Source organism: Sycon ciliatum, chromosome 2 (genome assembly GCF_964019385.1).
Source record: "Sycon ciliatum chromosome 2, ocSycCili1.1, whole genome shotgun sequence".
NCBI classification, from domain to species: Eukaryota; Metazoa; Porifera; class Calcarea; order Leucosolenida; family Sycettidae; genus Sycon; species Sycon ciliatum.
Window position 1 is genome coordinate 34810610 of NC_088644.1, and position 15041 is coordinate 34825650.

Below are 15041 nucleotides of genomic sequence, written 5' to 3' on the forward strand. Positions count from 1 at the left end.
TTGGACGCTGAGTCGACTGGTTTTGGTCCGAAAAGGCTGCGATGCAGCGTTCCTCCTTTATTCCCAATCGAACATGGTTGAACAAGCGGTCACGTGCTCCTGGGTGCCCAAATCACCTGGTCACCACGCCAGCAGGCGACAAATTTCACACCAAGGTTCAACTCGAGTTCAACTCGAGTGACAGGAGTGCACCCAAAAAAGGTCAAACAGGCTAGTAAGTAGTTGTACCCTGCAGGCACGGTGACCAGGTGACTGGTGTACGCAGGAGCACGTGACCGCTTGTTCAACCATGTTCGATTGGGAATAAAGGAGGAACGCTACATCGCAGCCTTTTCGGACCAAAACCAGTCGACTCAGCGTCCAAAAGACTACAACATATGGGCCAATCGCGGTCATCCGTGCTTTTATAAGAACGAAATGGCGCTTTTAGTGACATTTTGCATACAAATCCCCATCTAGTAGGGCGCAGTCACCCAGTCTCGGTGGAAGTGCGCGAGTTCGATTGGGATTCAAGTAGGAAGGGAGCGTCTCAGCTTCCTCGGACCAAGACCATTCGACTCAGCACCCCGAAGACTACAACTGGTGAAAATTTGATTTTAGGGTATACTTCCCCTTTTAAAGGGGAAGTATACCCTAAAATCAAATTTTCACCAGTTGTAGTCTTCGGGGTGCTGAGTCGAATGGTCTTGGTCCGAGGAAGCTGAGACGCTCCCTTCCTACTTGAATCCCAATCGAACTCGCGCACTTCCACCGAGACTGGGTGACTGCGCCCTACTAGATGGGGATTTGTATGCAAAATGTCACTAAAAGCGCCATTTCGTTCTTATAAAAGCACGGATGACCGCGATTGGCCCATATGTTGTAGTCTTTTGGACGCTGAGTCGACTGGTTTTGGTCCGAAAAGGCTGCGATGTAGCGTTCCTCCTTTATTCCCAATCGAACATGGTTGAACAAGCGGTCACGTGCTCCTGCGTACACCAGTCACCTGGTCACCGTGCCTGCAGGGTACAACTACTTACTAGCCTGTTTGACCTTTTTTGGGTGCACTCCTGTCACTCGAGTTGAACTCGAGTTGAACCTTGGTGTGAAATTTGTCGCCTGCTGGCGTGGTGACCAGGTGATTTGGGCACCCAGGAGCACGTGACCGCTTGTTCAACCATGTTCGATTGGGAATAAAGGAGGAACGCTGCATCGCAGCCTTTTCGGACCAAAACCAGTCGACTCAGCGTCCAAAAGACTACAACATATGGGCCAATCGCGGTCATCCGTGCTTTTATAAGAACGAAATGGCACTTTTAGTGACATTTTGCATACAAATCCCCATCTAGTAGGGCGCAGTCACCCAGTTTCGGTGGAAGTGCGCGAGTTCGATTGGGATTCAAGTAGGAAGGGAGCGTCGCAGCTTCCTCGGACCAAGACCATTCGACTCAGCACCCAGAAGACTACAACTGGTGAAAATTTGATTTTAGGGTATACTTCCCCTTTAAACTTTTATCTCCACGTAGATCATGCGATAACATTTTGTATAAATTATTATTATTATTTGTCTCTTTCCCTCAAACTAGTGAAGATTATTATTATTATTATTATTATTATTTATTCCCAATCACGTGGCACCAGCCAATGCAAAGGTAGTGCGGGCGACAGCCAGCCATGGCGGTAATAGAGCTAGAGTGGAGAAAGAAAAAAAAAGAAAGGGGAACTGAAAGGTAACGCTGATGCTTATTTATACATTGACGAATAGCGCAAACATTAACATGTTATCACCGAGTACCATTTGCGCAGTCCTGTGTGCTTCCGGATGATGACCACCTATGGCTCACCTCTGCCCGTGGACTAGCAAAATTGAATGAACACGATCAATAGTGGCAGAAACAGGGCGAACAGAGACACAAAACTCAGGCTTGAATAGGTGATGATAATATTATAATCTGGTAACATTCGATTTTAAAATTTTAAGTGTAAACGACTAGGCATCCACCGTCGTAGCACTAAACTGGCGAGAAGGATATGACCATGTCGATAGGACAAGTTCTAAACCATCACCGCAATGATTTGCCTTTTCAGCTCTATAGAGTTCACCCTACTAACTACTGTGATGCTCAGTACACTGTCTCTTTTTAGGCTTTTTAAAGGAATACCTGACAGTCCTGGCTATCTCATTATTTTGATGTGTTCACAGCGTTCTAGCCAGCCCAAGTTCCCTCATATTAACGCCATTCGCATGTCCACTCAGAACGCAAGGAGTACCCCCAAGCACCAATGCTTTAGCGAGCCATGAATTGGAATTGTTTGCCGTCTTGGCATCTTGGAGGGTCGTAGAATAGAGAACTCTGCAGATTACCCGTTGGCACCGTTGTTAGACATTAGGCTATCCATTACTGATCGAAACAACGGAGGGCATCGGAGGAATTGGTTAGGGAGTATTCAACAAAGTCCCACATAGCGCCGAAGAACAGAGGCTGTGACGGGTGTCATCTGGAGCAGAAGAGACAGCTAGTGAGTGGAGGCGCAACTGCACCACGATGGGTGCACTGTGCTGCTGTGACTCTAGCCCTACAGATGCTGCAGATTCGGGCAGTGCTGCAGCAGCGCCGGACAGCGCGGGCGTGCAACGGGACGCACCCGATTCGCCGCATGAAGTTCCTTCGGGTCGACGGGGGACCCTAGACGGTGCGTTTGACACAATCGGCCCAGGCTATGATGAATTACCACTCCGACCCCGATGGCAGCGTCAGGCCAACCAGGGTCTAAACATGGCAACATTGGTTGAGGCTACAAACCCAAACGACGAACCTCAACCACAAGGCTTGCGCCATGATCATCCACCAGCAGACGGCACTCCAATCGTTTCCCCTCTCCCAGGGTCCGTGCCATCCTATACCCCATACATATTCCCCGGATATCTACGTGACATTGAACCACGTGACATTGAACCAGTAGTCTGTGACCTCGGCGTTCATAGAGGCCAACGACAAACGACAAGCGCCAGTCACGATGAACCACAAGCCGGTGCCACTGTGACCTTTGACACTCATCCGGAGAATAATCCTGGTGGCAGTCCAGCTACCTTACACAATGCTCCACCCTTTCACCGCGCTGGAGGAGAGGAACACCGTGAGGAACCTAATCCAGTGCGTCCTCCAATGGCACCTCGGGTAGCGTGGGCACCAGTTGCAGGGGAAAAGGTTGAGGAGGACGAAGCCTGAATCGTAGTGGACAAAATTCCCAGGAGGCATTGAGAGTACTATATCTGAACGTACTGCTGTAGAATCTTGAAGAAAGTGAGCATTTTAGAATCTACCCAAGATCGCTGAATCAGCTCGTGTACGTTTTTTGTACAATTGTGTCGTACGTGCACGTGGCCATGTTCTACAGTAGTTTATCGTGGTGTGGCGCTGGGTCAAGCTAATCTTCATAACAGAGAGGTGAAGATGCACGTCATTTCCGACGTTGTTGTTGTGTTGTTACGTGACGCGAAAGTTCAGCTCGCGTTATTTGACTCGAACGTGGAAAATCAACGCGAGTGCTAGTGACCTGCAGCTCACGTCGAAATTTGGAGTTTTACGCCAAATTTGACGTGAAATTGTGCGTCACGTCGGGAATAACGTGCATCTTAACCTCTCTAATAATACATTACGGAGCTTGCAAATGTACATGTACAAGGCAGACACACGTATTAATTGTGTGTGTGTGTGTGTGTTAGGGGGGAGGGTGTGCGTGTGTGTTTGGGGGAGGTGTGGGGTATCTACATGTACGTGACTGTACATTACCATTGCCAATTGGTGGCATCTGTACTCTTTGTCCCGAACTGACAATCATTATGAAAATATGTACACCGCCACGGAGCTGACCTGTATACCATGGTATACAGTGTAGCCGGTTATGGTATTGCTTGCCACTCTCAGTCTCTGGCAGTGGCTGGTCCAAGTTAGTTGTGCACAATGACTGTATTTGCCATTCCTATCAGTACATTGTACATGTACATGTAGCACCTTTTCTAGTGCGCTGGCGTCTTTTTGACATTTGACACAGGACTGTTGCGGAGTACCAGATCTGGAATTCTCTCTTTCATAAAAATTCAAATTCCGGCATCCCGGGTCATCACTGTGTAGCCATTGGTAGATAATGGCGGCGGAAAGATTGGCAAAATTTCGTACTTTTTCTGGTATGTTTCGTGCATGTCTGGTATGTGGATAAAGAAGTGAAGGGGGGGGGGAGCAGATTGCCATAAGGCTGGTATTGCTCCGCCACTGATTTCACTGCTTTTCGAGCAGAATCTGCCAATGTTTTGAGAATTTTCCACCAAGAGTTACTCCAGCGTGACCATAAGGAATTTGGCCGTTATAGGCAGGTGGATGTTCTTCATAAGTGGAGTGTATGACAATCATCGCCAGCGGATTGAAAACTGGAGTGTCTGAAGCAGGAACCAGACCCGAACGTGCGAACTTTACATTTTCTATTGTTGCAGATCAAGTATCAATTTCTATGTAATAAATGTATCACTTGACTTTCACTCGTTCACTCTATTTCTTCTCCACTCCGGACATGTACATGTATCTGTTATCAAAATTACACATTTTAATTTTACTTTGAAACCTCATTGACAGGCTCTGGCCTTTGGGGTGTCACGAGTAAAATACAAACGCAATGTTTAATAGTTTCATGTGCTGCTTACGTTCAGCTGTTACTGAACAACATGCACCCACGCTTCCAGGGGTAGGTACACTTGCCTTGATGGATTGCATTGTCGTTGTCCAATGAAGAAAAAGATCTCGAGGTACATTTAGAAGCGGAAAAGGGACTCGCAGTTTCACCACCTTGCAGAGCTTTTTATTAAAAAAGAAAGCTGCAATTTGGAAGGTTCAAGGTTATGAAAAGACCAAAAAGGGGAAGGCAAGCGCAACGAAAACGAGCAAAAGCTACAGTCCCAACGGAACAAAGAATGTCGATTGTTACTGGACGATGACGAGACCAGTACGATATTTGACAAAGCGGTCTAACTACAATTCTGTAGGAGTTTGGCTTTCGGCTTGTACAATTTGTTTTCGCAAAGCTTCCCCTTTCTTTACTTATCTTTGATATTTATGACCCACCCAAGTTGGGTGGTGTGCTGCTTTGCTGCTTCGAATTGTAGTTAGACCGCTTTGTCAAATATCGTACTGGTCTCGTCATCGCCCAGTAACAATCGACATTCTTTGTTCCGTTGGGACTTTAGCTTTTGCTCGTTTTCGTTGCGCTTGCCTTCCCCTCTTTGGTCTTTTCATAACCTTGAACCTTCCAAGTTGGAAAGCTGCAATTATATTTAATTAAGTGCAGTCAGAACGATGTGTAGTGTACGAATTGAGTGAACTGTGTGAGGCGTGGAAGAAGACCAAATAAACAGCGTCATGAATAACATTACTGAGAAGTAGCGGAGAAATATCAGTGAGCGGACATATCCTTCAGATTGCCACGGGTCAATATGACCAGACAGCGGCACCACTCACAAGTGGAGGAGAAGAGGAAGAAGAGGAGGATGAGGGAGGCAGGAAGAGGGTGGGAGGGAGAGAAGGAGGAGGAGGACAAGGTGGTAAAACAGCTCAGGAAGCACATCGAACGGGAGTAGACACAATCAAGGAATTATGTAGAGGATCTGAATGTTTCTACAACCTGTCATATCAAGTGTTGCATTGTCGAACACTGGCCGATGTGCGTTATGCCTACATGCTCCCACCTGAAAATATGGATCAGAGAAACACAGATACAAGAAAAGGGAACTATTTTGCTTTGAACACACCAGCACTGCACATACACACACTCAAGGGCTTTATCCTCCTTTGCCCACAAGAAACGTTAGCTCCATAATGCTACATAAAATTAATTAAATGCACGCAGAATATTTGGAAACCTCCTCGATAGGCCTTTGGGGTATAATAAATAGATTCAAATACAAATATTCTTTATCGTCGGCCTCGAACGGCTTCTTATTGTTTTTATATATGTACTTCAAGTAGGTAACTCTACTCTGAGTCAGCTACAGTATACTGCAATCACCTCAGACCATCGTTCCTCGTTTATGCCTTCTACATTGTTACTGCTCTTGTCTGTTCTTCTAGGATTTCATTATTACTCCTTTTTAAAAGGTCTTTCCAGTGGTTAGTACAACGTTATAACGCATTGTCTTGCCCTTTTCACATTTTGATCTATTCTGCGGTGTGTGCTCCAGCAACATACAGTAAGACGTGTGACTAACGACCACCCCTGGGGGGCAGAGAAAACGGTGTTTAGTGGCAGGTGGTCCTTAGTTAGAGGTTTGCACCGCGCAACCATAATAATTATTATGAGTGCGAGACCGTGCGTGCCTGGCGAAGCGGTTTGTTGTACCAGGCTGGTCGCTAGTCACGGTGGCCTTTTGTTACAGGTTTTATTGTGCTTTGCAGGTGTAGTACTCTGCTCTGTACTCACCGCTGCACGACTCCTGCTGGCTTCTCCAGACGTCCACCACCTCGCGCCAGTCCTGCACGCTATCCGCGTACACTTGCTGTGCGTCGCGGAAGCTCTGCACCAGCTCGGCGTACTGATTCTGGATCTCGTAGCACGTCCCAGTCAGGCACTCCCCGATGGTGGGTGGCGCGGTCGGGGGTGGTGTGCTGGCGAATATGGTGGATGGGGGCGGAGGCGGCGTCGTGAACGGAGGTGGGGGCAGCGTTGTCTCATTTTCTATAACAAAGACCGCACATAAAGTCACAGGTTAACTGGAACTCGTATGCATTTCATCAAGAGAAAGAATGCTAGATGTACGTGCACTAAATGCATCATTCCAGTTTTACTACTTTTGAAGACACAAGAAAACATTCTAGGGCTCAACCTTCATTGCCAGATGTATTAAATTAATTTTTGTGACATGAGCATGCACATTATTGTTATGATGCTATTTAAACTAGCAGAAGCCACCAACAACACCAATTTGCAGTATGAAGTCCCAGAAGATAATACGAGAAGTCAACTGAAGAGACGTCCGGATGTGGAATCGCATGCGCCATTACTGGAGGTGACAACGACTGAGAATGCCAGGAAACGTGGCAGACCGCGGAAGCCAAGTAAGCTAACCCCAGAGGCAACGCCTATGGGAACAGTCACTCAGAGAAGTAAGGGCATTACGCATATTGGAGGTGAGAACAACGGATGCGTCCAAGTCAGGAAAGCGTATGTCGGCAATCAAGCATCACTTGTCAGTCAGTGCTAGTTCTCATCAGTGGTAGTATTAACGGGAACACAACAGCCAATTGTGTGAAGTACAGTACACGACTGTGGAGCATCGTACCGGTACAGTAGTTTGGCTAGACAACTGTTGCACAGCAAGTGCATTCCGGGATGACGTCATCTGAGCCCCAGGCGCAACCCCCCCCCCCCTTGGAAACACTCCCGGGTGCCAGTTAGGGTCTTGAACCTGGACCTCATGATTCCCAGGCAATGTTATACTCTGGACCTCATGATTCGCAGGCAATCCTGAACCCTGGACCACATGATCCGTAGGCAGTGGTATAAGCCCACAACCAACAACCACTCGGTCAAAGCCCTGGTCTGCGTAGTGTAGTGCATGCAGGTAGATCTACAGAGATAACCGAGTTATACTGCTAATGCTCTGCTACCAATATAGTCACCCAGTACCCAGATGCATGGTACACATACAATCGCCAACCATACCCGCATCGGTGTCATTGAAATCAGGAGAAACAGTCACTGGGAACGGTGTCATCGTAAACGTGAGGGGTGTTGCGGTGGTGTCCACTAATCGATCAGAAATGGAACAGAAATGCAACACACAAACGCTTTGATCACTGAAGTGCATCCTTCTTCTATGCTTCACATTCATGTACCTTCCAACCAGGAGGGGTGACAACCACTTAAAGTAGAGTCCACTTATAACGAACTCACCTATAGCGAGCTGTTGTACATGTCCCAGTTTGAAACTATAGTTTAAGTGCATGTCTGTTAACATTATAACAAACTTTGGATATAAAGAACTAATTCTCCTGCACATTGGCGTTCGTTATATCAGGAGTCGACTGTATTATAGTGCCCTCCAGGTCCAACCAACTCTAGGGATACAAGCTTACAGGAATGTTCCGTTTCCAGCATGACAAACACTTCGTGAATACCAGCAGGGACCAGGGTGCAGGGATTGCTGAGTGGAAGGTTTGATGAACTTCTTGTATGCTCTAGGTGGCTGTCGGGAGTCAGTCAAGTGAGAATTCCAATGGGCAGAAAGGCACAAGCTCCGGTGTGGGGGACCAACCAAAGTTCCTCTAAAACAATTCTGTGAGCCTGAAGAAAATCATGACTTTCAGTTTTGCCCCCCCCCCCCCCCTCACCCCCACACCCCTCCAGATTTACACTCTTCTCCCTTTCTGAATATCTTACCTAAACAGAAGGGGTTGTCAAAAGTGGAGCACGCGAAACCTGGTCAGCAACACGAAAGAAGGAAAAAGAGGGCAGAATGAGAGCCTAAACAATGCAGATGCGAGGAGACTGACAGCAGGCGGCAATGTGTTGTACAATCCACGGCCATATTCGGTAGCAACTCAGGGACTTGACCACTGTCGTATCCGCCTATCCTTTCTGACAATAAAGTGATCTGGTGCTTTATAAATCATTATTGGCATTATATATCAAACCTGGATCCAAATACTCTTCTGCAGTACTGCTAGGATCAATTCTAGTGTGAAAAATCGAGCATGCCCAGAATTCTTCATTACAATGCAAAATATAGCAGCACCAATAAGTACAGGAAGTACAACAATGAAGGCAGTGGTGACAACAATGAAGGCAGTGGTGACAACAATGGCAACACAAACAACAGCAGGAACAGAAACAGACACCGCGGCTGGCGGCACCATCACCACCACCAGCACCACCATCACCACAACCAACAACAACAACAACAACAACAACAACAACAACAACAACAACAACAACAACAACAACAACAACAACAACAACAACAACAACAACAACAACAACAACAACAACAACAACAACAACAACAACAACAACATCAACAACATCAACAACAACATCAACAACAACAACAACAACAACAACAACAACAACAACAACAACAACAACAACAACAACAACAACAACAACAACAACAACAACAACAACAACAACAACAACAACAACAACAACAACAACAACAAAGGGACACGGCGATGACAATGATTAGGGCAACAACTGCAGTGGTGACCATGACGATACCATGACAACAACATTCAACACATGAAAGGACTTTCGATAAAATCTACAATTATTAATTATTTTGATTGTGCTCTAGCAGTCAGGACAAAAAGAACGAACGAGAATGCTCTCGTCCTCCCAATCAGTCCAGCAGGTCGATCTCTGCTGTATTCCCAACGTTCCTTTCCCACTCACCAAAATTCACATGCAGCTTGATGTTGCCATAATGCTAGTTTACGATCTTTCCTCTGTCTCCACGGCAGGTTGGTTCTACATGGCACTCACCAGGGTGCGAGAGATTGGTGCTTCTCTCTGGTGTTGCTCCTGGAGAAAAGGAGCAAGAAGGATCTCCCAGCTCCTCGCCGTTAGTGTACCCGTCACCATCGCTGTCCTGCGGGCACACTGTCGTCCAATTCCCACCGCTCGCAATGAATGCCCGGCCAAATACGTTGCCTACCAAAAAAGAAGAAAAGAACCACAAAGAACCACGTTCCTCATCAGATTCTCGCGGCTTTACATGAAATAGAGTTGGAATGTAGCCAAACATTGAGCATGCATGTACAAGAAAAACTAGTTGGGATGATGACTACACCATGTCTTAAGCCTGATTCATACTTCATCTCGCGTACGGGAAACCCATCGCGCGACCGTCGCGCGATGGGTTTCCCGTACGCGAAATAGTTGAGCTCAGATCAACTTTTTCGCGACGCGACGAGTTTCCCGTACGCGACATGAAGTATGAATCGGGCTTTAGTGGTAGAGCATTGGTGGCCATAAGCAAGCATCTCTGGTTAGAGTCCTGGTACATGGTGGTGACAGTCAATTAATTATTTTCCTTCAGATTTTTTTCCGTTTTCATCTCTTTCAAACTTATGAATACTTGATTTAGTGGTCATTTTCACTTCAAGTTCTTTTCTAGACTCTGTAGAGGCTATGCGAATGAATTCAATGGTGAATCAGCGGATTTTCTAATGGGCGCTAAGCATACCACGGGCGTCAGCGGTTTTCCTGTTGGGTGCTATGTATGCAGTGCGAGTCGCTAGTACAAGTGCATTGCTGTGCCGCGAGTCCGCGACTTTGCCAAAGCAATTGAAAGCATCTCAACTGATGACGTGATCGCATAACCTCAATAGCCCTGGTCTACTGATCTGGCCATTTTGTACAAGTTTTTGAAGTGGAACTTTTTTGCGTTGGACCTTGTTCTCAAACGGCTGACAGGGATAATGTGTTGGCTGTTGTCACAGTGCATTTTGGTTTGACAAAATAAATGATGTGTTTTGCAGTGATGTCATAACGTGTATCCTGTCACTTCCCCGACTGATCCTTTGAATTATTAATATTATTATTATTTGAAACTCGGATACTATAATACAGTCAGAAAGTGCAATAACTAGGCACAAAAAAAACAAACATAATAATAAAAATGTGGAAGAGAAAAGGACATATGGATACGAGTTAAGAGTAACTCTCCATCACTGTAACATGATACTATATACAGTCAGAAAGTGCAATAACTAGGCACAAAACTGACAGAGTACTGAAACATTCGACGTCCTGACACCTAGCTTCAACACATCTCCGTAGCGCTAACCGACAGCCTTCCAACTTGGAAGGTTCAAGGTTATGGAAAAGACCAAAAAGGGGAAGGCAAGCGCAACGAAAACGAGCAAAAGCTACAGTCCCAACGGAACAAAGAATGTCGATTGTTACTGGACGATGACGAGACCCGTACGATATTTGACAAAGCGGTCTAACTACAATTCGAAGCAGCAAAGCAGCACACCACCCAACTTGGGTGGGTCATAAATATCAAAGATAAGTAAAGAAAGGGAACTAGTCCATCACAATGTCATGCATGAGGAGTACTGTAGGAGTTTGGCTTTCGGCTTGTACAATTCGTTTTCGCAAAGCTTCCCTTTCTTTACTTATCTTTGATATTTATGACCCACCCAAGTTGGGTGGTGTGCTGCTTTGCTGCTTCGAATTGTAGTTAGACCGCTTTGTCAAATATCGTACGGGTCTCGTCATCGTCCAGTAACAATCGACATTCTTTGTTCCGTTGGGACTGTAGCTTTTGCTCGTTTTCGTTGCGCTTGCCTTCCCCTTTTTGGTCTTTTCCATAACCTTGAACCTTCCAAGTTGGAAGGCTGTCGGTTAGCGCTACGGAGATGTGTTGAAGCTAGGTGTCAGGACGTCGAATGTTTCAGTACTCTGTCAGTTTTGTGCCTAGTTATTGCACTTTCTGACTGTATATAGTATCATGTTACAGTGATGGAGAGTTACTCTTAACTCGTATCCATATGTCCTTTTCTCTTCCACATTTATTTATGGCTCAACATCCGAGTTTCAAATAATAAAAATATTATTATTATCGGCTTTTTCGCCAAGCAAGTTTGTCTAGCCTTCGCACAAGACAAATGGAATGAAGAAAGATTAAGGAGGAACGAGCGGCGTCAGTGAGGCTCCCGCAAAAGTAACTGTTGAATGATATGTTGATCATGTCCGTGCGCCACTCCACCATCTATGAAGAAGTTAGTTACTCGCTCAAGAAACTCAGGTACATTGTACATCGTGATGGTTGCACATGTACACAAGTGTGGTATGTTCTTGGCTTGGCTTGTGCAGGCTGTTATACATGTACATACATGTATAACAGCCTGCACAAGCCAAGCCAAGAACATACCACACTTGCACTCTATACCGTGAGATGGCGGCACGAAAACCTGTACCTATACTACTGATAGTACTGTTTGAAAAGTACTGAAGTCATGTCCAATATAATTATATACTTTAGTCTTATCGAAATGAAAATTCTGTATTCTGCCAGAGAAATTTGACCTCCTGAGGAATTATAGCAGCGCTGCGCTCGTCGCTCAATCGAGTGCACAGCACAGCGTTGTTGTTTTTCGAGGTGCAATTTTTCATGAGGTTGAATTTCTTTGACCAGAAGTGCCATTCATTTTTATTTATTTATTTTTTAAGTAGGTGCTGCGAGTGCAACTCACCAGCTCCAGACGGAGGTCCATTACACTGGGCCACGTGACCGATGGATTGGCACATGCTGCGTCCACAGATAACAGAGAGACAGCGGCGGCACACAGCAGTCAACAGATCAGGATACAAGAAACGAACTAACTACTAAAATGTTACTTTCACTGTGACTGGTCTTTGGACACGCAAGCAGCCTAGGCTGCGACAGTTTGACTTCTACTCACGGCGTAACGGTCCATGTAGGTCTCCAGGGCCGAGCACTGGGACCAATATCACTGAGGAAGCCCTTGGCTGTTGTTCTAATCCCAAAAATTACAGAAACGTTTTCATTGCAATGGTGAAAGTGACCGTAAAAACATGTTTCCAGGCAGCACACTAGTCTACTAGACTAAGAATAGACTCCGTGACTGAAATTATGCCGCAAAAAATAGAAATTACCCAGGCCGGCCGATGCTTTACAGATTGCGCTAGCGGTAACCATAGTTACAAGGTGCACGTTGCGCAGTGGTTTTGCGGCCCTTGTCAAGACATAATAATACTTTTTAAAATTCAGTCAGGCCGACAAGAATATCCTACATGCAAGTGCATGTACGTGCTACTACTGTACTACTTGTAGTTTCAGCAGTGCGCAAGTGACGTTTGTCTTTTCCACCTCCAAAATGGTATACAATGTAGTACAAAAACGGAGCCAAACCTAGTCCAGTAACGATTACTTGCACGTGGTTAACAATGAGTGATTTTAACGCCTACATTTCGACATGTGTGGAAGAATAATGGGAAGCGAAGACAGCAGGTCAAAAAAAGTTATGTTGAAACGCCACACCTACATTGTACATGATTATAACTATTCGAACACAATAGGCCTTGGCGGATAATGCTCGAAAAGGTGGCAGATTCTGCTTTTTTTGCACCGAAATTGGCAGAACCATACAAACCTTATGGCGGGCAATTCCTCGAATTCTGCTCCATTTCTTTATCCACATACCAAACATGCATGAAACTTACCAGAAAAAGTACCGAATTCTGCCAATTTTTCTGCCGGCATTATCCGCCAAGGCCTAGAACACAATAGCGCGAGTTCCCAGATTACCTAGACTAGGCTAGAGTGCTCAACACCACAAGGATGGAGCATTACCACAAAGGCAGAAGAGAACAGAGACAGCCGACTAGGTCATTGTTGTAACGCTGCGTTTCATGCACATAGCAAAGCTAAGGCAATCCTCAGACAACTGACTCTCTGTCTCTGTTCTTCTCTTCTGCCTTTGTTGGAACTATTAGTACAAAGTCATGTACGTGTGCAGCGATTAGGTGATAACTACTGCCCTGGCAGCTTCAGTAGCCTTTCGTGGTCGAGAGAATAATCAGTGTAGATAATTATGCAAATCGGAACTCAAGCTATTTCAAACGGTGAGAACTCAAGCTGTAAAATTAATAATACTTCGTAATATTATTATTATTATCATGTCCGTTTGAACTCACAACCTCGGCTAACACCCGGTAAACCCTAGCGGCAAGCCGTCTAGTACTAGTGGATTGCTATCAGACTGGCTGAGTGACCAGAGCAGAATGCGTCAAAGAGAAACGCACAACAAGCGCATGTACATACAATTGTGCGCGGCGCTGCGCGAGAGACGGGTGCGTAGCCCCACGCGTAGGACCTTGCAAGGAATTCGTAGCTCAGGCGAGTCAGGGATTCTAGACTCGCCACATGTACACATTCCAGGACAGAGCCAGTGACGTGATCACGGTCTGCACTATTCCGAAAAGTGCAAACCTCCGGAATTACATGCACGCCATGAGGGTAATACCTATCCTGAGTTCTGATCCGTAGGTCTACAACAACCCATGGCTGAACTGAAGTGTAAAGATATGCGAAAAAAAAAAAAAAAAAAAAAAAATTAGAGTAAAGATATGCGAGGTCAACGTGGTTTCATTTTCACCAGTTTTGCTGCTGGTATGAATCGATGTAGCGAATATTTCTAGATGCAGGGGCCGAGAATAGGAAAGTTTTCTTTTCTGTTTAGCTGCCAAGAAACACAAGAACACCAATGATTATGTGAACGGGGGTCAGCGCTAGATCATAGAACGGTCGCCTGCAGTCAGCCATGTCAGCCATACACGCCAGGCATGGGTGGTAGTCATGTGGACCTGCAATGTCCGATCTACCCAGTAACGTTAGTAGGCACACAGTTATATTGATAATATTATTTACTTACACGCCATCGACACCAAACGGAGCGGGAACGTTGCTTTGACCGTCAGAGGCTGCCGCTCCGAGATTCGGTATCAGTGGGATGAAGGCCGGGAATGCGAGACTGGAAGGCACGATTGCCAGCAAAATCAGAAGAGGAGCCATCCTAGGTGTCCTCAGTTGTCGCGCTTCACCTCTGCCCACGTGGGTGGATGGTAGCATGCAGCGAGAGACAATGGTCTCCTCCCTTCCTCCGCATGCAACCCGCTATCGACTGCACCTGTGACCTGATACGTTTCAGTGGCGCTGCGGAGAAGGACTGGATTCCTAGATGTTCTCCTTCGTCGATACTACCACTGTTGAAGCGAATGTGCTTGATGCATTGACTGCGTTATCTAGCAGGTTGACGACTCGACTGTGTGTTGGCCATGCAGGGTCAGGGCAATGCCTAAGTAATGGCAATGGCATGCTCGCTCGTAAGTATGTGAAGAGACACTTTCGCTCCATCAGACCATCAGGATGCGTGCTAGACTTTGTATCGGATGCTGGTGAACTGCCAGTCAACACTGGCATTCAAGGTACATGATGTGGATGCATGCCTGCGTACGAACTAACATAATCCATTGGTGATATGACT

At 46.0% G+C, this 15041-nt stretch overlaps 1 protein-coding gene across 1 annotated transcript; it reads right to left on the reverse strand.

Annotated features, from left to right (window-relative positions):
• Positions 1 to 4734: 4734 nt before the first annotated feature.
• LOC135809805 (uncharacterized) lies at positions 4735 to 14935 on the reverse strand (the record flags this gene model as incomplete). The annotated part of the gene is given in 7 exon segments (XM_065323232.1): positions 4735 to 5716; positions 6448 to 6702; positions 7690 to 7773; positions 8407 to 8445; positions 9508 to 9675; positions 12228 to 12283; positions 14430 to 14935. Coding segments are annotated over 7 exon segments (813 nt in total). The 3' UTR covers positions 4735 to 5702.
• Positions 14936 to 15041: the final 106 nt, after the last annotated feature.